Raw genomic sequence first — 21,552 nt, 5'->3', positions numbered from 1 at the left:
TTTAAAAATGGACTTTCTGCCGCTGAAACCGGTCATTTCAACCAATGTGAAACGGTGTAATTACCATGAAAAATCCAAAAGATAACTTGGTTGAAAAAACCACTGTACTTTTTTTGGCTCAGTGTATACACAAACATAGTATATTTGCTCTATATATAAAAAAAAAAAAATCGAGGGGGGGCTAAAGTCGAGTTACTTGTCATAATTTTATTTCAAATACGCTTACTAGTAAAAACATGACGCATAACTAAACTTTCCTCTCACGAAATAAAAAATGTATTTATCACCATACCAGTCGAAGAAAAATTATAACAGCATTTCCTTTAATGACCGGCTTTAGTCGGCCCAACTTACATCAATACAAGCAAATTAATACACGGATATCACGCAAGGAAAGAACATGGATCCGAAAAGGTCAGTGAGAGCGGATCTATCCAGAAGGGGTAACAGAATTTATCAAGAAAGAAAAAAATTTTCGATATCCGATCGATAGAAATAAAACCGCATAAGATGTGAACGAAAAATTACACTGAAGATGGCACAACGCCGAAACCGGTTTGTCTGCAAACTCAGCTTGACAAGGGATGACGGAAATTTATCCCAAAATAAATCATCTCACCACCCTGTCAGAAAAATCAACCAACACCAACACACCGCATAAAATAATTATTTGTTTAATCTAAGGAAGGATAAAGTCGACATAACCGAAAGTCTCATAGCTGAGATTAAAATGTGTCTCTGCCTCTCTTTCTTTACACGTAGATCTAGATTGCCCCTCAGTTTATATCTATGTAGACTAATTTCGATGAGCTTCAAATGACGATCGTCAGGATTAGCAACCGAAAATTGTACCAGAAAGCGCAGCATCTTTTATTCTGAAAGAACACTTCGCTAACTGTTGAATTGTATCAGCAGCTAGAAACTATCNGCATACTGAGCATCTTTTTCTTTGACACCATGTCTGAAATCCCACGTGATCTGTCAAATACTAATGCATGAAAATCCTAACCTCAAAAAAATCACCCGTTAGTATGACCTAGAAAAACAAAACGGACGAAGGGGACAGATGCTGGTGCGTGCCATGCACTAACTCCTAAAAGTCCTACTTATGCTTATGTGCCTCGGTGCCAATGTCTTCGACTCTTGATGATCTCTTAGTTAACACTTGCACTATTCGAAGTAGTGAACAAAGTTTTTTAACCCGCTAAGCCTGATATGACAGAGATCATAAATAATATATATAATATATTTACAAATTTTTTGTTCTGCAATTTTCGACTAGCGATTTTTTTGAATTTATAAATGGGACTTATAATATTGTAACATTTTAAAATTCCAAATTAAAAACCGGAAGGAACTTAGCATAACAGCCGCGTGCTGAGGAATTAATTAGAAATATTTTATTTTTTATATGCACATAAAGTATATACATGTATGTTTGCAGGAATCTCAATTACTTTTTTCAGAAATGTAATTTTTGTTTTTCACTGAGGCTCCTCCTGAGAACCAGTAGGACGACATTACTTAACTTAGAGTGCCACGCAGCCGCGCATACATACCTACATTTGTACGCACCGTTGCAGGGCGTGAAACGCACATGCAAACATACATACACAAATATACTTACATATGTACATATGCATGTACTAGTTACACCAGTGTAAACCTAAATTACAAACACAACTCTTTAAAATGCTAAATGGCATTTGTAGACATTTGACTCTTCTGGCGGCTTGGATAGGATTTGTGGCAAGCAACAGTTTCCTGTTGTTGCACTTATTGTTGTACCAACAATTACTAACCGCACGAGTTAAACAAAAGCTAACGGTTTTGACAAAAACAAACTAAAAGTTTCGCACACATTCTATGTATGTAAGTGATAGCATTTCACTTCACATGTGTGAGCTCATTCACAACAACAAATATATCCCTGCAGGGAAATCATTATATAGGGAAATAAATTTCTGGTTTAGAACTAGTATGAATTGGAATTCCACGAACCAATGTCAAAACCAGAAGTTAAGTTATCGTCCCTGCCGCACATTTCGGTTGTGCCACGGTTGCCACAAAGTTATAGCTTACGGTTCTGATGGAGTCGAACATAGTCCATACGAGATGACGCAGGTTTTTCAACAAATAAAATATGAGCATTAAATTTTCAATCTTGAGTGATTGCTTGATTAGCAACAAAAAAAAAAATTGCCAAAAAATTTTGTATGCCCCAGAACCCGAACGCATGATTCTCCAGGATGTACACCAGTGCTTTACGTTGCCAATTGCTAAGGTAGAAAGATGAGCTATCGCAAGCTAGTCATTATTCTAAATTTACTACAGTGGATTCGCTCCAGCTTGGTACTAGTCCATTTTCCTACTCGCACAAACAACGCGCACGCGTGGCGGCGCTGCGACGACGACCGAACTTAACGCCAACAGCGGAGCATAGTTTCAACTTAATGCAAAATTCTAGCCACATCCGGCGATGTCAACAACTTTGCTAACAATAATAAAAATACAACAACTACAACGATAACAACAACCGCCACAACAATAGCAGCGAAGGAAGTTTACGAGTACATCCAGAAAATGTATGTACATAGAAAGCACGTCATGCGCTCGCCGCTTTTGTTGGTATTTTGGATAAGTTTTTGTTTATGTTTTTGCTAGTAAATTTTATTGTTGTTTTTTCTCATTTCCTCTTTTGGTTTTTAATATTCGTAAACTACTGTAGTAAATACATACAACGCTAGAGCGATACAGCTGCGGGTGTGTGTGTGTGTGAATCAACCTAAGCGCGTTTAAAAACTACAACTTTTCCATAAACAACAACAACAATTTTGAGTTGCATAATAACAACGGGACAACTTCAGCTTGAAGAAACTTCATCACTTAGTCACTTTAGTAACTGAAGCTATGTAAATGTATGTATGTATGTACATATTTATGTAGAATTTGAGCTGAGTTGAAGACGTATTGTTTCACTTCGGGAACTGTTGTGTGTGTTGGATTTAATTCCAATTTAGCTGATTCGAGCAGCGGAATTCTCAGAATCACTTTGNAAAGTGCTTGAATAAAGAATAAAAATTTATTCGTCATTCAAAATTTTTGAAATGATGAATGAAAATTTATTCTTATTTTTTTTTTATTCAATTATTCATTTTCTTGATTTCGCCCATCCCTGCGCTGAATTTTCGTTGCACATTTTCTCTAAATGAAAAGCTGTGGTGCCTCAGAGTATACAACATGAAAAAGTAATAGCTGCCAATATGTAATCAGCCACATCTGGCCGCAGCAGGAGCATATAGCTAGACATTGCACGTTGTTAGGCGCGACTGCTATTCATTTAGAGTTTTCTATGTGCTTTCACTCAAATCAGTAAAGGTTCGTTTCATAATGATCTAATAAGTTGTATAAACTTTTTGAAATTATATCTTTAGATTCTAATTTCTACATTCAACAATTCTTTCTGGATATTTATAGCCTCAGAGAGAGAGAGCATACAAATAGGAGAAGTATATTAAGTATACGTTGTGGTGCACTCCTAGAGTTCGTTTGCCAGAAGAACTGCTAGGATACCATAATTAGAACAAAATTATTCAAATACCAGATTAGCATTTCGGTATTGTATATTACTGTTATTTACTAACAAGATAGATCGATATGATGATTTCATAAGTTTAACAGATATTTTATGCCATACCCAAAATGCTGTTTTAAGTGAATCTCCACATATTTTTTCTAAACTTGACAGTCAGGAGCGATACAGCGTACTCGAATCACGAAAGGACTGCACATAATTATCGAAGCGCAAAAGTTAGCAACAGCTAAGTGCTGGACTTTAAAACGTTATAACTTTTTTGTTTGTGAAGAATGCCTATCATTTTTTTTTTGAAAGGTCATCATCGTTTTTTGAGAGCTTTAAATTTATTTTATAAAAATTAAAATTTAGGGATAGTATTTCCAAAATAAGTAAAGTGAAGTGATATAAATCAAAATGGTTTTGAAGGCCAAAACTGTTTAATGACCAATTATGGTGCTGAGCGAGGCCTTTACGGAAACATTAATTTTAAAAATCGGACATTGAATAAGAAAGTGTTTCATGTGTTTTTAGCGGGTGCCAAAAAAATTTTTTTTTGCATCCACAATTTTTTCTCGACATAGGTATTCAAATAGAACTGACACACGCTAAACTTTTGTCCGTGATACGCCAAGGCGCGCCTTAATGGACACGGCGTATGCGTAACAATCTTACCTGCTCATATTTCATAAAAAAGATTCTTACGCATTTTCATTTGACCATTTAAAACTTTTTATTAATTCACTAATTTTCTTCGTTAAAAGCTTCTTTTTTTTTGTTTAAGAACAAGGTTAAATTAAAAATTGCATATCGTGTTAACTCAAAAAAAAGTTTTATGTCATTCCATGTCGAACATACTGCTTTAGGATGTCATTGCTACTTAGCTAAGCTGTTGTTCGCTGTTGTGTTTCTGCAGCATTTTTTTCAAACGTTTTAATCCTGCCTTGTATGAAAATATATATAGACAATTGTTTAGTAAATTTTACCATAATAGGAGCTTCCAAAATTTTAAAAATCCCTTCACGTATAAACAATGCAAATTAATAATGTTGACTATGTTGCATGTATTGCACTTGCCGCTTGTGTTGACATGCACAGATTTGATGCATGATTTCATTTCAATTTATTCGACAGTGTCTTCATATGTCATTGTCAAACATGTATGAGCAACGTGCTTTTTTTTGTTTTTTTTTTAGTTCAACATTTGCCGGCCTTTAGTTTAAATACAACTGAAAAAAAAAAATATCTAAAATTCTGATATGTTTTTACCTTCGTTATAATTTGAATATTTTTTTCAGAAAAAATAAAATATCTAGGGAAAGTGACATAATCTAGAAAAACATAACATCTACGTGTTTTGGTGTTTTTTCTTTTCATTTGAAAACTTGGGATTTTCCCTACAAAAGTAATCCGGCAAGTTTTACAAAAAAAAAAAATCATCTTATTTTTAGATTTAACTACAAATTTAAATAAAGTGGTAAAGTAACAAGAGCTATAATTTTTTAACACACGAATTTCTCAAAAAAATGTTTCAGCAATTTTACTCGTTATTTTTTTCACCTTGTAAATCCTCCACCTGCTGTTTTATCTTAGTTCAATGAAACAATCTAAGAAGTTAACCTTACTTGGCAATTTTCATCCTGAAATGTTCGGATTCTGCGTTGGTATGGTCACTTCCTTCCCTTCTTTTTAAGCGAACCATTATTTCGGGCATTAGTTCGGATGGCTTTGAACTGTTTGACAAAGCGGAAGTCTTCTTTGTGGTAACTAGCACCTTTTAAGTTTTTTTTTTGAAAGGCTTATTAGTCGCTTCTGGAACATGTTAAAATATTTTCTCGCTATTCCAAATTTCTTGCAGTTTTCACGTTAAGTAACTGTTTAATTTAACGAAATGACACTCATCTAATTTTAATATTTCATTGATCCAATATGGAAATACGAATGACGGGCAATTTTATTCGACGTAGTCCTTAATGCAGCCAATATGTTTCTGATAGGTGTGTCATAATGTTTACTAAAAATGAATCTTAGTTCCCTCCGAATAGTCTCTGCTGAATGTCGTTGGTTCTTAGTCAAGTACTAGCATGTTGAAAAAAATATATCTAAATCCAAGAAACGCTGAAAAACATTTTTATTTTTTATTTGAAAAAAAGTAATCTATTTTCTGTACAAATCCTACAGTATTAACTAGTAGTACAAGATGTTGTGAAGGAAGTAACAAAACAAAAATATTTTGAAGGCGCCGCGAAGCTCGGGGCAATAGCAAATATTTGAAGATGTTTATAAATCAAGGATTTCTCAAATACTTTCATTTGGTTTGTTCATTCAATTGGTTGTTTCATTTAGATTGTCATCAATTTATCTGAATTAAATATTTCAAATAGGTGGCAACCTGACCCAAAAATATTTCTAGAGTAAAATTTATTAAACCTCTTATTGTAATATTTTATTTATTTTATCATATTATCCTAAAATATTTATATTTTGGGCAGTAACCTTTTCTAAACGTCTTTTGTTTGATACCCATGTTGCAAAATTTAAATTATCTAAATAGTTAAATTAAATTAAAGTTTTGAAAGATATGGCAACCTTCGCCAAAAATAATTTCAGCTGCAAGCCTTTTTAAGCCTCTTTCCTTTGACAGCCTTATTGTAAAATTTACTTTATCTTATCGTTTTAATTAAACTGAATTTTTCAAACAGGTGACAATACATACTCTATTTTTTCTATATTTTAAGTTAGACTTCTATCAGAAAGCTCAATTTTGTGCGCATTCTGCTGATCTTAGAGCTTAACTATAAACCAGTAAATACTTGGCCATGTTAGTAATAATTAAATATTAAACGTGTACTCATACTAGCGCACACACAACCTTAATACCAACCTCTATAAATGCCTACACATATACATATGTACATGGACAGAGCAAACAGCAATCATACTGAGGGTATTCTCCCAGTCTTGCAAAGCCCATTCACGGTGCACAGATTGCACGGTTTGCAAAGTTGTGCCATAAGAAACCCAGTTTTTATCGTGCAATCCGTGCACCATGCAAGGGCTTTGAGAGACTCTGAGAATACCCCTACTCACATTTGTGCGCGCACAATTTGCAACTGACACTGATGTGAACAGCGTCGAGATTTAAAGTCAAATAAAAATATATGCACATAGATAAACATTCACATTTTATACACGTACACACATATATATTCCCTGCAAAAAGTTGTGAGACCAATCTGTAAAGAGAGTATTCCGAGATTACTCTCAATCGGGTAGAATTGGGCATTAATTAGTCGCAACTAGTCTCATACGGGTTTAATTGGAGATCAATTGGTCCCTGAATCATCTCTAATGGGTACCATTACCGATTTAATAATATATATACGCACTTACTCAATGAAATTTTATGTGCGGCGTTGGCACAGAGAGAAAGTATTCGCTTAACAAACTTGAGCACCCTGGTTGACTAGTCCCGTTTTGTACCCGTTCGGGTATAAAGGGAAGGAATTAGTCTCTTCATAGGACATGCTGGAACAAAAGCGAATAGTTAATTCCCTATAAAGATCTCAAAAGTGGTATTAGTTCCTTTGCGATTATTCCCGGAGTCATCCCCGATTAGTCGCATTTTTTGCAGGGTTGGTAAAGCAGAGGTAATGTTGCACTCGCATATCTGCAACGGTTATCCTGTCTTAAACAACACAGATCCTGTAATTTCTGCAAAATAGCTGCCGTCAACCAGGAAGCGTCAGCCACAGCAGGTGCCTCGCGTTGCTGGCATTTTTAGTTTTGTGCAATTAAAAAAAAAAAAAAATGACAATCAAAGCACACACACACACACACACAATGACCTGTTTACTATTACTACCAACACAGTTATCCCTCGTAAAGTATAATATTTAACAGCAATTAATTGTGATTAAGCTCACTTTAAATTACAGCTTATTTAAACGGCGAACGGAAGAGAAAATGCACTCATTACCGCTTCGGCCGCCGCATAGTCAATGTCAGCTAGCAGAGTATTGGAATACTCACCACCATTACAATGACCATCCTCACCATCACCGCCACAAGCACCACTCATTTTTAATCAAATCAATGAGCGTTAAACTTGCCGTTTCCTTGGCTACGATGGCAATTTTTATTGAGTTTTTTATGCTAACTTTACACCATACTTTCACTAGCGCGCCACCTTCTGCCCCCCACCACTCTGCGCTTACATCAAACGCTTGCCACATCTTCGATTATTCTTAATTACTAGCTTGATAGTAATGTCCGGTTTAATGAAAAACTCTTCCAATACTTGTCCAAGAGTGGGCGAAAACATACTCGTACATAACGCACTTGCGCACTCTTCCACATCCTTATTACAACTGCCGTTGAGGTACATACATATGTACATATGTATGTATGTAAGTACGTGCGAAGCGCGTCTTGCTCAATTGCCAGTGGCTGCTTGACGGTGTTGGCGTAGCTGGTTCTTGTATTTTGTTTTTTGTTGCAGCTGCGGGTTGCTGCTTCCTGCAGTGGTATGTGGATATCTCTTCGCTCAGCCTTCACATATTTTGCTTTCACAGCTTCATCCGCAATTTTACGTTTTTTATGCGTTAAGTAGAAATTCCGCTGCTCTCTATTCACTTTCCTTTAATTTGTTCCGCAGCCGCCCCCGGCCCCGCCCCTTACAATGCACTTCCGCCTGATCTGAGTTTAACAGGAGCAATTTGCGCTTCCGCGGAATTCCGCCTTCCGCTTTGCTACTTTAATTCATCTCTAACCTTTTTCGTCACCATTCTTACACACTACTCGAAATGATGGCACAATGTGGACACTTTGAATCCAGCTCATCCGTTACTGCCAACGCCAGCAGAGCAAAGTGCAGCAGCAGCCGTTGACTGGCTTTTCATACCTTTTTCTTTCTCATTTTTGCTCGTCCAAGCCGCCTTTTTTGTGCGCTTCACATAATCAATCATGAATTCTGTAAAACGCTCAATAAGTCTCCTTCATCCTTTCATCCTTTTGCCATGTCCTCTGCACTTTCTTTGAACTTCTTCAAGTTACCGCATACCGCCACCTCCGGCTACTATCGGTAATGGTTTTTATGCATGTAGACTGAAGCGGGCAATATGGTTGGTAAAAAAAAAAATTCATAATTAAAGTAAAAGTTGAGAAAAACTTTAGCACTTAAAAGGGTGTGGAGGTGACCGACCGCGCTTGCGTAGGTGCAAGAGGCGACGACGTTGGCAGGAACAAGCTGATTGCAATTCGTATGAAAGAATCTTTTAGATGCTAAATCAAAGAAATTTGCTGCAGCGTTGAGCGCGGGGAAAAACCTCAAACTCATGCGTTGATAAAAAGTTGACTCTGAGCTGTTGTTGCCCGGTCAATTGCGGGTGAAAGGGTCCGGCCTGTGCTTGAGGCATGGCGTGTGCAGTGCAGACTGTTAGGAGTAATGAACGTTTGCTCTGGTATTTCTGAAGAGAACACAAAGAAAAATTTCGCAGAAAAGCTAAATGAATTTAGTATTGCAGTTGCAGCTGTGCGCAATTCACGTTTTGTAATTAAAATAGTTAAATTTTTTTGCTTGCAGAATTGTGAAAGCGAATTGATTAGCTTTTGCTGAAGAAATTAGAAAATTGATTGCTACCCATTAGTGGTGACACAAGCGGGGAGGGCGAACTTCGGGCTACGCCAAAATAATTGAATGAAAAAAGAAAATATTTAACTGTGGGCGCGCTTAGTACCCCGAGGTATCGTGGTCAGCGGGCTCGCCTCCATCGCACAGTGGTTCAAAACTGAAATTGAATGTTCATAATTCACTGGAGCCTTCATTTGTCAACCAACTTAATTAATTTTTGTTTTAATGAAAGCTTATAAAATTTGCAAGAGACCAATTGAGCCCGATTTTTTAATTTTTATACATAGGTTTATATTAAATTTTTTAGTGCAACGTTCAGAAAAAGTAGCAATTTTGACGAAGATCTATTCTCCTGTTTCAGCTAATAAATCTTACATAAAAGAAACTAGTTGAAAACATTTGTAGGGAGTTCCCCCAAAACGAAGACAAAATTAACAAGTAAAATTTGAAATGTTGTAAAAAAAACTTAATCGAAATTAATTTCTATCTTCAGTTTTTAGAAAAATTTTGGGTATGCAGCTTTATGAGATAGTTAAATTTTAGTATAATAAAGTGCAAGTTTCAAGTGGATAGGAGTTTCCGTTGATTTTTAACTAACTGAAAACATTTGTAGGGGTAACCCCAAAACGAAGACAAATTCACAAGAAAAATTAAAAATTTTATTAAAAAAATTCACCAAATCAAAATTTTTTTTAAGTTTTTAAAAAAATTTTGAGTATGCAGTTTTATAGTTATATAGTTATAGTTCGCGTTAATTTTTAGTAATTTTTTTCATCTGCATGATTTGTAGCTTGTATTCTTATAAGAGATATTTTTAAAAATCAATGCGAACTCTTAGCCAATAGAAACTTGCACTTTATTGTACTAAAATTTCTTGATCTATAAAACTAAAATTTTTTCTAAAAACTAAAAAAAAATTTAATTTTGGCTACTATTTTTTTTTTTTAACATTCAAATTTTTCGACATTTATGGTTTTGGGGGAATTTTACAATTGGGATCAGAGAATCGATTTTTTTTCAAATTACTACTTTTCGGCACTTTGCACTAAAAAATTTAATACAAGGAAGTGGAAATGTAAAATTCGAGCTCAAGTGGTCTCTTGCAAGTTTGCTAAACTTTCTTAAAAAAAAAATAATCATATTGAGTTAAAAACTAAGGTTCCAGTGAGCTATGTACAGAAAATACAAATTTTCGACCACTGTGCATCGAGGCCTCAGTGCTGGAAAAAAATTAAATTTCGATAAAAATAAATTACCTAAAACTAGAAATTTCAATTTTTAGTCATCCCTTTCTTAGGTTTCCAAAAGATGATTTATAAAGAAGAAGAGATCATATATGTAAATCTTTTCGTCTATGTACAGAGGGATATTTGCATAGTAAAGGCGGTCAAAATTATTTGGCGTACTTTCTGCTAAATACTTAATAAAAGAAAACACATCATAATTCGGAGTCTATATGAGAAATGTGCTACTTAGTAGTAGAGCCGCTTTCAGTCTCAGCGAAGGGCTGCGACAGTAAAAATCGCTATCGGAAATGCATTGCTGTGATTTTTTGGTGGTTTAAATAGCTTCCTTTATATGCAACTTTTTGCATTGCATTGAAATCGTCGTTGCAGATATTATTACGAGTATATCACTCCCTTATGTAATGATGCTAAATTAGATGTACATTTGTATGTATGTATGTATTAAATGCACTCATAACTGAGGTGCGCTGCTTGAAATTATGCACAAGCGTTGTGCTTTTCATTTCATGATTTGTTTTTAGAGGTCAAATTTGAATTAAAAGTATTATTTGCTCAAAAATTTTGTTGTTGCAAATGCGCTTTTGCACATTCAGGCTAAGGGCAAATGAAGCAGGGCCACCTACATAAAACATTGACTAAGTGTACATATGAATGCACAAATAATATCCACGAGCGAGTGAGCGCTGAAATCCTGCATATCCAAATATGCGTAAAATAATTTTGTTGATATTTATATTCACGCCAAAAGGCGATTATTCACTCACAAACTCAATAAGTAATGAAATTCAAGTTTCTGATATAGAGTAGCATTCATTCGCTTTTAGTAAAACGGTTAATAACATTTTTGTTTTAATTTTCTTCCCCTCCGCCCTTATCAATGTGCGAATACTATGCAATTGCGGGACCCTTAAATTATGCTGCTAATAAACTCGCACTCTGTATCCCTCTGTTTTACTCATCGCTTCTAAAATTTTATTTTTATCAGCTTTGTTTTGGCTTAAAAACAAAAAAAAAAAAACAAAAAAGTAAAAGGAAAAACTTTATTTTCTGTTTGAACATTGTTGATTATTGTAAAAACGAGAACAAAAAAAAAAATGTTATACCTAAGTAGCAAACACTTTGGACTTCGAATAAAAAGAAAACATAAGTTTGCTTTTATAAAATTTCAATATTTAATTCCACAATTTGCGCTTTCAACAATTGCACTGGCCTTGTTATTATTAGCGCTTAAACCGGAGTTTGTAAAACGTGCCACTTGAAGCCATATCTTCATATTTACATGCATTTATACATAAATATGTATGTATGTTTGTATTTGTACATAAGTACTTTTTTTGTTGGATTAGTGAGTGAGTTTGCTCATTTTATTCAACGGAATATTTAATTATAGAGAAATTCCATTAAGGAAAATTAATTGTAAAGTTCTGAAAAGGGTACGCAATTGCTAAGTCGTGATGGAAATACGGAATTATAAACATATCTACTTATTTACTTGCACAAATACAAATAGTCAGTAGCTGGGAGATGCAATCGGATTGTGAATTTTTATATGCCCCGATAGAAATTAGTTTACGGCTTCTACCATAAGAGATCCGTTCAATTTATTGTTCAAACGCGGCTGAATACTACACATAAATTCTTACTAAAACTGAATTAGGAATTTTTATGCGCTCACCCCCTACCACCGTTTTTTAATTCGAAATCAGAAAATATTAAGGGGTCGCTCAAAGCGCACAAAGTTTTCCATGTATTTTGTATGGGGAAAAACACGTTTCATAGAAAATGGTATAGATTTCTTGAAAATCAATATTTTTCGTTCGGAATTTTTCATAGGAACTATATTTTGAGGTTCACCAAAACCCCCAGAAAATCCCAGAAAATGCAATGCGGAGATAAATAAAAAATCGTTAGTACTAAAAAATTGTAAACAATTGAGTTTTATTATTGCAAATCTCCTGAAGAAAAAAAAAAGATTTTTCCGACCGAAAAATATCGATTTTTAGGAATTCTATACAATTCCTATGAAAAGTGGTTTTCCCCCATACAAAAAAAAAAAAAACATGGAAAACTTTGAACGCCTTGAGCGACGACTAAATATTTTTTGATTTTCAATCACATCACTTAAAACCTTTATTATGGTGTTTAATATTTTTATCTAATTTTAGTTCTATTTATTTGCAAAAATTAAATGACTTGTGCAGATGGTTATAACGGTAACAGACACAACCAAAATGGGCTGCGTTTCCGAGTCAGTCAGCACCGGACATTTTGCCTTCGGTCTCATGCAGGTATAAAATTTGAACTTGGGCTTAAGCAGTTGGAGTGTTCTCAACAGGGTTTATAGAGAACCCACCACTGATCTCACTGTAGCTGTCGAAAAGTTTTTTCTAGCAACGGTCGCCCCTCGGCAGACGATGGTAAAGCGCCAAATTTACTTCTACCATAAAACAGCCGCCATAAAACCCTTTGCATTTCGGAGGCGGCTTACAATTGTAGGTCCCTCCAAAGTACCGAGACTGCAATCCGGTGCGATAAACAACGAACACCTGACCATTAACTACGAAAATTGAATAACTGGCCAACAAAAAATAGTAATAACAAACGTAAGTAAAAGTGAAAAACAAAAACTCATGCACAGCAAATGTCTAATATAGAGAGCGAGGAAATATGAAGACCATTATGTCTGCTTTTATTTTTCTCCTCTAGTGCAAAATTAAAATGAAAAAATAAAAAACATGATTTTGTTTGTATGCAGAATTTTTAGTTAATTTTTATGAACTAATTTTTTATTTTTTTTTTTGAAAAGCATTTTTGTTCAATTATGAACTTATTAGCTGAACAATCTACGATTTCTCGAACAAACATACAAAGCTCACCAATCAACCCCACCACACACAAATGGCAATCATCTTTTTTTTTTTTTTTTGTTGAAAAGCGATTGTTAATAAGTGATACGAACTATTGGCCCGCAAAATTCTATAGCACGTACTCGTATACAACTTAGCTTACTTACATAGCTAACTCGCCCGAAAGCGGTCTCTGGGTCCATCATTCGTGGTTCGTTTTATGCGCGCCCCACGGTCGGCTGATAGCGCGGCAGGGGGAGGGTACGAGGAGTTCGGTTACGAAAGCGAGGGGTAATGAGATTCGTGTTTTCAATGTTGTAAATGAGAAAGCAATTATGAACGGTCGAATGATTTCTGTATTACATTTCCACTGTTTCGATCGTACAAAAGAAAGAAAAATATCCTGCAAGCGCGCGTGGTCGCTGTGCTTTTAATGAAACGCTAAAGCATTGCGCGGGAAGTATTTATGTAGCTGTGAAGCAGAAGGAACGCAGAAGCGCTGGCGGAAGCGTGCTAATTAAATGCAATTGAAGAGAGAGAAAGGAACAAATATTTATTTGCTGGAAACGCGTTTCATTGTTCATTTTGCATTTCGTAGGATGTCGATTGCTTAACTTCTGTTTTAATGCAATTGTCTATAAATATACATATCAATGATAATTACTTTCATTATAGTTGTTGTTGTTTTTGTGAGCATTTTTTTACTGTGTCAATAATTGTGTACATTTATCAATAAATGTTTAATGAGCATAATTAGCACTTTTGCCATTTATTACTGTGTTAATGGAGAACTTTATTTGTTTATTTTCAGTGAGATCTTACAGTGAGGTAATTATGATTTGGCGTGCAATTTTTTAATCGGCACTTAAGAAGTATTTTCGTTCCGTTTTTTTTTTCTTAAAAGAGTAAAAGAAAATGTTGAAAGTTATTTATATCCAATTCGAAGGTCTTACTGAATTCACATGCTGAAAAAGTGGTGCACGAGTAATTAAGTATGATGTGTATTAGTAGCAGTAGTAGTAGTAGTAGTAGTATTAAGTGTGATAGTAATGTAGCTAATTATGTACTTTTGGGCTAAGGCTAGCCATTTATAAAAGATTTTGGTTCCATAAATTCGAGTCGGAACACAGAGGAGTCAGTGCACGTTTTATCAATAACCTAACCTAAACATACAGAAATGCCAATTTTCGAGGTTTTGTTTTGCAATTTTCAAACTGTGCCTGAACAGAGAAAAAGTTCGGATCCAAAATCGAACTGATAGAAATAACTCTGTTTTATTTCAGTATTAAAAATCCATAACATTTCAAAAAAAGACTTAGCCACTCCTTCTTTCGAGATTTTGACGTTTCAGTGGAGCTGTAGCCATTGTACATACATTTATCTCGTTTACCTTAAAACAACCACCTCGATTTTTGTTCTGTGAACGAGACGATAAAAATGACTTTACTGTTATTTGATTTTATTTTAATTGCTTTGTTGTTGCAATATAGAATAATTTACAACAGTTGAGTTGATTATCTGTTCCCAGCAAATATTTGGAGTCATAAATGAGTTTGTAAGGACTCCTATATCGGAGCCTATTTTTTGACCAACTTCCCGACGACCTAGGGACTTGAAACTTCACACGATAGGTGGAGCAGGAGTCGAGATATTTGGAAACCCCGTATTTATAGTCCGATTTGGTTCATGTTTATAAAGTATATCAGCTACAATAAAAAGAATAACTGGACCAAAAATTTTGCCGATAGGTGCGCATGAGTCGATATATTATGTAAACTAGTATTTATGGTCCAATTTCGTTTACATTTAGAAAGCTTGCTTTAAGAGTATTTGTTTTTACTATTAACTTATTAGACTCTTATTCCCCTCATTTGTGACTCATTTAGGGGCCTTTTTTAGGTCCTTATATGACGTCTATTGGCCTTATACATACACCACTTTTTCTCATTGATTCCACAAAAAAAAAAATTTGTAATAAATACATATAATTAAGAAAAGTAACAAATCCAAATATCCTAATATAAATATTTGATAAATATTTGTTATTGATTTAGATTGACTTAGATATGCTTTCATTTTTTTGAAAATCTGCTGCTACAGACTTCTGCAAAGATGTAATAAATATATATACATTTATACATACACATATAAAATAGATTAAAACATTAAATATCTCTTTCGTGCCTGCATACATATGCATGTACATCCCTTTAAAAGAAGCAGTTGCAGCCAAATTTTGTTTCCACTTAAGATTTCAGCTCGCTGGTGCTTTGAGATTGCAATTTTTTTCGTCCCAAGTTATATAGAATTTAAAAATCTAGCTATCTGAAATTAAATCTATAATTGCATAAAGGATTTTTATTATAAAGGCTAATTACATTTATCTTAGGTTCATTTTCGTGACATTTTAATCCATTGAATATCATAGGTCCACAAAAAACCTATTTCAGAAAAATTCCAAAACAGCACTGATATTTCTATGGCATATTTAGATCGGTGTGTTCGGATATGCCCTCCGTTTTTTCTGATGGGCTCTCATTTATGAATAATTACGAATTGTGTCGAATTGCTTTCTCAATTTAAATTAAATAAATAACTTAAAAATATACAAAAAGAATGAAGTAAAGTGTTCAAAAGACCCATACTTTCTCGTCGAAATTGAGTAAAGGGTGTTATTGTCCAGCTTCATAGTACTTCTAATGATCTTCCGAAATTGGGGACATATGTATAATTCAGTAAATCTCGGTACTTAGCTCCGACAAAAGCATTTGAGTATCGATCATACTTTTCCGCATTCATTTTCTTATATTTTTAAGTTATTTTTACTGATGAAGAAAATAGAAGCAAGAAACTAGCTGTGCATCGATGTTCTCCACCGGATCTTTGACAAATAATATTCGATCAGACTAACAGAATTTTAATTATGAGATCATCGAATCTCCCTATAACTAGCCGTTGAACATTTCTGCTTGGAATCCCTTTTGAAGGATCTTAGACTTCGAGTTTAAAACTTGTACTTTATTATTATACTTAACTTTTGTCAAAGATTTGTGTAAGGAAAATTTAATAACAGCTCCAAAACTTTACTGATATAGACTTGTGAGGTACCAGCGGAAAGGTATTATTCCACCCTTTTAATTTCTTTGCAAAAAGTCTCATTCACGTCCCAATTTTTTCTTTACCAAATACTAACACATTTTAATTCAACATGGAATGACGTTTATCTTGCCTTCCTATTTCATACCCTAAATGACCTTAAAAGGGTGAAAAATATCTTACCAATGATATTTCATAAGTCTAAATTGGTAAGGTTTTGGCTAAGCTATTCAAGTTTTTCTTAAGCCAGTATTTGAAAAAAGTTCAAAAAGAGCATCAAAAATCTCATTATTATGATTCCGCAGAAAATTAAAAAAAAAAAATATTTTTATGGAAATTTTTTAAGCTTAACCTGTTTAGTCATCTGAGGTGATTATTTTCAAAAAAATATTTAAAAAAAAAACTGTTTCTATTAATGAAAAACTCAATTCTTGGAGGTTTTTTCATATCGGTCCAGCTCACGTAAATCTTAATATTTTTGCGAGATATTTTGGTGAATATCTTAAAATATAATAGATTTTAAAATCCCAGTGGAAAAGCAGTACCGATTTTTTTTGTATGGCGAGTGATGCAGTCTAATGTACATCTATAGAAAACACTCCAACTTTCTTGGATTAAAAGTTTGCCATTGATATACGTAACTATCATCCAAGAGGAGGACAGTTATATTTTCTATACCAACTGAATGATAGAAGTGCGGAGTCTATTTTATACGTGACGGAAAGACAATTTAGAAATCAAAGTATTGTCAAAGATTTCAGTTCATAAAAACTCTAAAAGTGTTTGTTTTTTTTTGATTTGATTTGATTAACAATGAGTGCTAGAATAATTTCTAAACCGAAAAGTCATTAGCTTAGTGCTGACTTTTGATTAAGGGAACTTATTAGAGCTCCACTCAGAAACAAAATATATACATAAATACATATGTATGTGAATGATATTTATGTCAGAGCGTATAAGCGCAAATTCTCTTTGAATTCACAAACGCAATTAAAAACAATCAAAGACAAATTCAAATGCATATTTTACAAAGGAAATAAATTGGCGCTGGCCATGAGCAGCAATGTCGGCTGCAAAAGGAAAGTGTGCAGCGCAGCCAGATCTGAAAATATGTCACAAGGAATGCGCATACCAAGGCATACAACAACAAACAACCAGCAAATTCGACAAAGTGCCAAGCGACGAAAGTGACAACCGATTTATTTTCACATTCCATCACAGATGGGCTGGGGTCAAACGGAGAGCAAGGATGAGTAACTTGCACTTACTTTGTCGTCAACAACTAGAATTTCTTGCAAGCTATGTGGATATTAATTTCAATTTTTTCGTCTATTTTTGTTATTTACTATCCATGTCGCTGCTACGTGTCGCCGCATGAAAATGGAAATTTGTTGCAAACGACACAAATGACGCACAGCAAAAATAACAAACACTCTTTACTAAAACTAATAAAAAAAGTTCAGTAATATTTTGAACCGAGAAAAAGCAGACGCAGCAGAGGCAGCGAGCTATGTACAGTGTGAGAGGTAATAAAGAGGGGGACGGGGGCTAAAAAATAGTCTCAACTTACATCGACATTAATGCCAGACACGGGAAAGACCAACGTGGGCGGTGACTCCTTAGGCACGTAGCGATAGAATTCCTCGGTGCCGAAATACCAGCGCACTGAGTAGAGTGCAGCCTGAAAAGAGAGTGAGAGAGAATGTGAAAGAAAATTAGTAAGAGTGAGTGGCTGAGATGTGAAAAAAACCAAAATAAAATAAAAAAGTAAGTATTTATGTTTGTTGGTATATTCATTAAAAATAAAACGCGTGCAAGAACGCGCAGCAGGAGCATGGCACAAGAAAGTCACTGATGCCAGCGTGTATCAGCAGGCAAGTGGCAAGGAATTAGAGACGAATTACCGTGCAATTATTTTAATTGAGAAGCGCGCAGTGAGTGGTGGCACGATACCAGCTGGCAGATATGCTACTTGCACAGCAGCTGCAAGCTAGGTAAAGCGGACGGCGGGTGGCCAGTCGGGGCGAATATGTAGACGATTGAATGGAAAATGATGCCAAGTGGCAAGTAGCAGCTGCAGAAAAGGCACGAAGCATGTGGCATGCGACAAGTGGTAAGTTAAGTAATGCCGATAGAATCAGTTGATACCATTTGAGTGAACACGCTGCTGATAGAATCAGTGGGTACCATTTGAATGGTCCCGCTGCTACCAAGGAAGTTAGAAAACTGAGGCTTTTATGCTAAGGTAAAATTATCGGGATTGCTTTGGTCAAATTAAAAAAAAAAAAACTTGCCTAAAATTCGATACAGTCTATACCTTAGACTTAATATTAAAAATAAATAAGGAAAAACTGAACGTTTTGGAGTTTAAAATTTTAGAGTTTAGATTTTATCCTCTCGAAACTACCGTGGTATAGAAAAGTTTTAGAGATATCCTACAGTTTTATAAAAATACTATTCTGGAGAGCTAGCTACTGTCGAAATTTGACCGGTTTTCTAGTTTTAAGAGAATCTTTGGAGGACATGACAGGACTTGGAAATGACTCGACACATTTTAGTTTGTCGATAAATTTCGATAACCCAAAATTTTTCAGATATATATCGATAACTCGATAAATTTTTGATACCTCTATAAATTTTAATAACTCGGCTAATTTGGGTAGCTCTGTATTTTTCGAAAGCTATCGTGAAACTACGATAACTCGTTACACTATAGTAACAAGATAAAATGCGATATGCAGTGCTAACCTAATAAACATATATAACTTTGAAATTTCGATAATTCGATATATTTTGAAAACTCCAGAAACTTCGATTCGAGAAATCGAAAAATTTTATTAGAGCCTGTTTTTTTTTTGCTAAAAAATCAAGCTACTAACGAAGAAAAGCTATTGCGAAATTCCTACATGGCGTATGAGTAACATTTAACATGTTTAAAGGCTGTATAAAGTACTCAGGAAAAATCACAAAAAAAATCTATTTCATTATTTGACTCGTTTATTTTGAAGGATAGATAAGTCAGTTCATGCCGGTTAACTTCAGCGACCTATACAAGTACGCCTATACCAAGGGTAAGTCCACAGAAGCAGCAGTCCACGAGATCGTGGCGCATATCGCAAAATTCAATATCTTGCAAGGAATACGGTCTTGTAGCATTCCTAGACATAGAGGGTGCCTTAAACAACATCTTACTCGCATCCATAAAGACAGCGCTGGCGGATCTGGGTATCGATTCCCCACTGCTGACGCGACCAATTGCTAAGATGAAGAGTTATTCAGACCGATCTGGCGGGGATCTCGACGAGCAGTTTTTTCAGTAGGGATACCCAACAAGACGGAATCCTAACTCCCTTCGTATGGGTCTTGCCAGTAGTCCACCTGCCCATAGGCAGGACAGAGCAGGGGTTGCAATGGAAAATTGCCGCAAACATTGTGTGATGTTATGCAGGGAATACTAAGGAGGGTGGAGAAGTGGGCCAAAGAGGATGGCCTAGGAGCAAACCAAAGCAAATACAGAGAGTGCAGACGACAAATATGAGTACAAATGCCATTCCGACTTCCCGACCACTGTAGCGTCTTACAAGCCGAGCTTACGGCCATAGAAGAGGCTAACGAGTTGTTAAGGACAGGAGCAGTAGGGCGCAACAACATCTACATATTTTCAGATAGCCAAGGGGATTTAAAACCTGGGGATTTTGTCCCAAGCATCTCGGAAACTGAAGTGAGTTGCCTCAGATCACTCAACGTGATGGAAGAGCAGTTCACACTTCACCTGGTATGAGTGCCGAAACCCAGAGGTATACCAGGCAATGAGATGGCGGTTTCGCTCGCAAGGTTGGGCATTCCGTTCGCTACATGCAAGCTCAATATTTGCTTACCGGTCACATCCCTCTAGCTAGGAGATTGCCATTCAATGATTTTTGCAGGAGCTGCAGGTACGAGGAGCCCAACCTAACCTTACCTAACTTCATTGATCTTCTACCAGTATCTGAGCGCGTCTGTCATCCTTTCAACTTCAACAGCCCAAGGTAACAAATTTTTTTATTAATTCATGGCGCTCGAACGATTCACGGATACATTCAGTTAGAAGTAACCACAAGAGGTGGAAATGACTTAGGCCACTTTCAGAAAAACGGCTTATTTCTTTTGCTAGGAAAAGTACTTTACTTTTGTTGTTGCATCTTTATATCGAGATCGGCGTACCGATTTAAAAAATAAGTTATACAGATCTGTAATCTTTGACACAAAATTAAATTTACGTCTATCGATGTTTTTTGTGTTAGTTAAGCGGCCGTGGAGGGTTATTGGTGGAGGGGAGCCATTACAAGGTGAGGCAGCGTAGCACATACCTATGTATGTAGATACTTATCGTACGTTTAATAATTATTTAAACGGGATATATCCGGCGTGCGTCACTGTACTTTAAAAGTAGTTTGTGTTGTTTGATACCCGTATTATTATATTTCATTTATTTTATCAATTTAATGAATAAATTCTTTAAAAAAGGTGGCAACACTGCTCGGCAGTAAGCCTTCCTAAACCTCTTCAGTTTCATACCCAAATTGCAAACCTACTTAATTTATCGTACCAATTAAATTAAGTAACGATTTTAAAACATGTGGCAACCTCCTCAAAAATGCTTTCGGCTGTAGGCCTTTTTAAACCTCTTTCTTTTGGCAGTCACACTGCAATATTTATTTCATCTTATCAATTTATTTAATCTGCAATTTTCAAACAGATGGCAACTCTCAATTTTTTTCTTTCTACGGTTTATAGGCACCATATATAGTGCGTCTGACTTGCGAGTCATTTGTGTACGTGTTGACTCGCCTTCGACTAAACACAGTTGAATCATTCAGAGTCATGCCAGGAGTCATGTCGGTGTAACTAACACATATTTAATTTCACAAACACATCCAAACCGACTCGCGAGTCAGACGCGTGTCTGGTGTGTATGCCGCCTATTACGTTAGACCTCTAGCAATACATCGGTGAAAAACGCATTCAATTTCATGCATTCGTTTTCGAGTAATCCGAATAAAAACGTACAGAAAGACAAAAATTCTAAAAATTGTTGATTGGGCTTCTATTGCTCTAATAAAGGCCACCCATAATTAATTTTTTTAAATATATATAATTTACAGACATCAAAATGTT

At 35.3% G+C, this 21,552-nt stretch overlaps 1 protein-coding gene across 1 annotated transcript in view; it reads right to left on the bottom strand.

Annotated features, from left to right (window-relative positions):
• The window catches only part of beat-VI (Immunoglobulin domain-containing protein beaten path VI), a 157,482-nt gene that overhangs the window by 16,235 nt on the left and 119,695 nt on the right, over positions 1–21,552 (bottom strand). Inside the window, exon 5 of the mRNA XM_017622577.1 lies at positions 17,966–18,076. Within this exon, the coding sequence (XP_017478066.1) occupies positions 17,966–18,076 (111 nt within the window). The remainder of the gene's footprint in view (positions 1–17,965; positions 18,077–21,552) is intronic.

Source organism: Rhagoletis zephyria, unplaced genomic scaffold (assembly GCF_001687245.7).
Source record: "Rhagoletis zephyria isolate East Lansing unplaced genomic scaffold, Rhagoletis_zephyria_1.1 Rzeph_scaffold_00048, whole genome shotgun sequence".
Taxonomy (NCBI): Eukaryota; Metazoa; Arthropoda; class Insecta; order Diptera; family Tephritidae; genus Rhagoletis; species Rhagoletis zephyria.
Note: the sequence above shows the minus strand (reverse complement) of the source record. Positions and strands in the feature narration are given on the sequence as shown.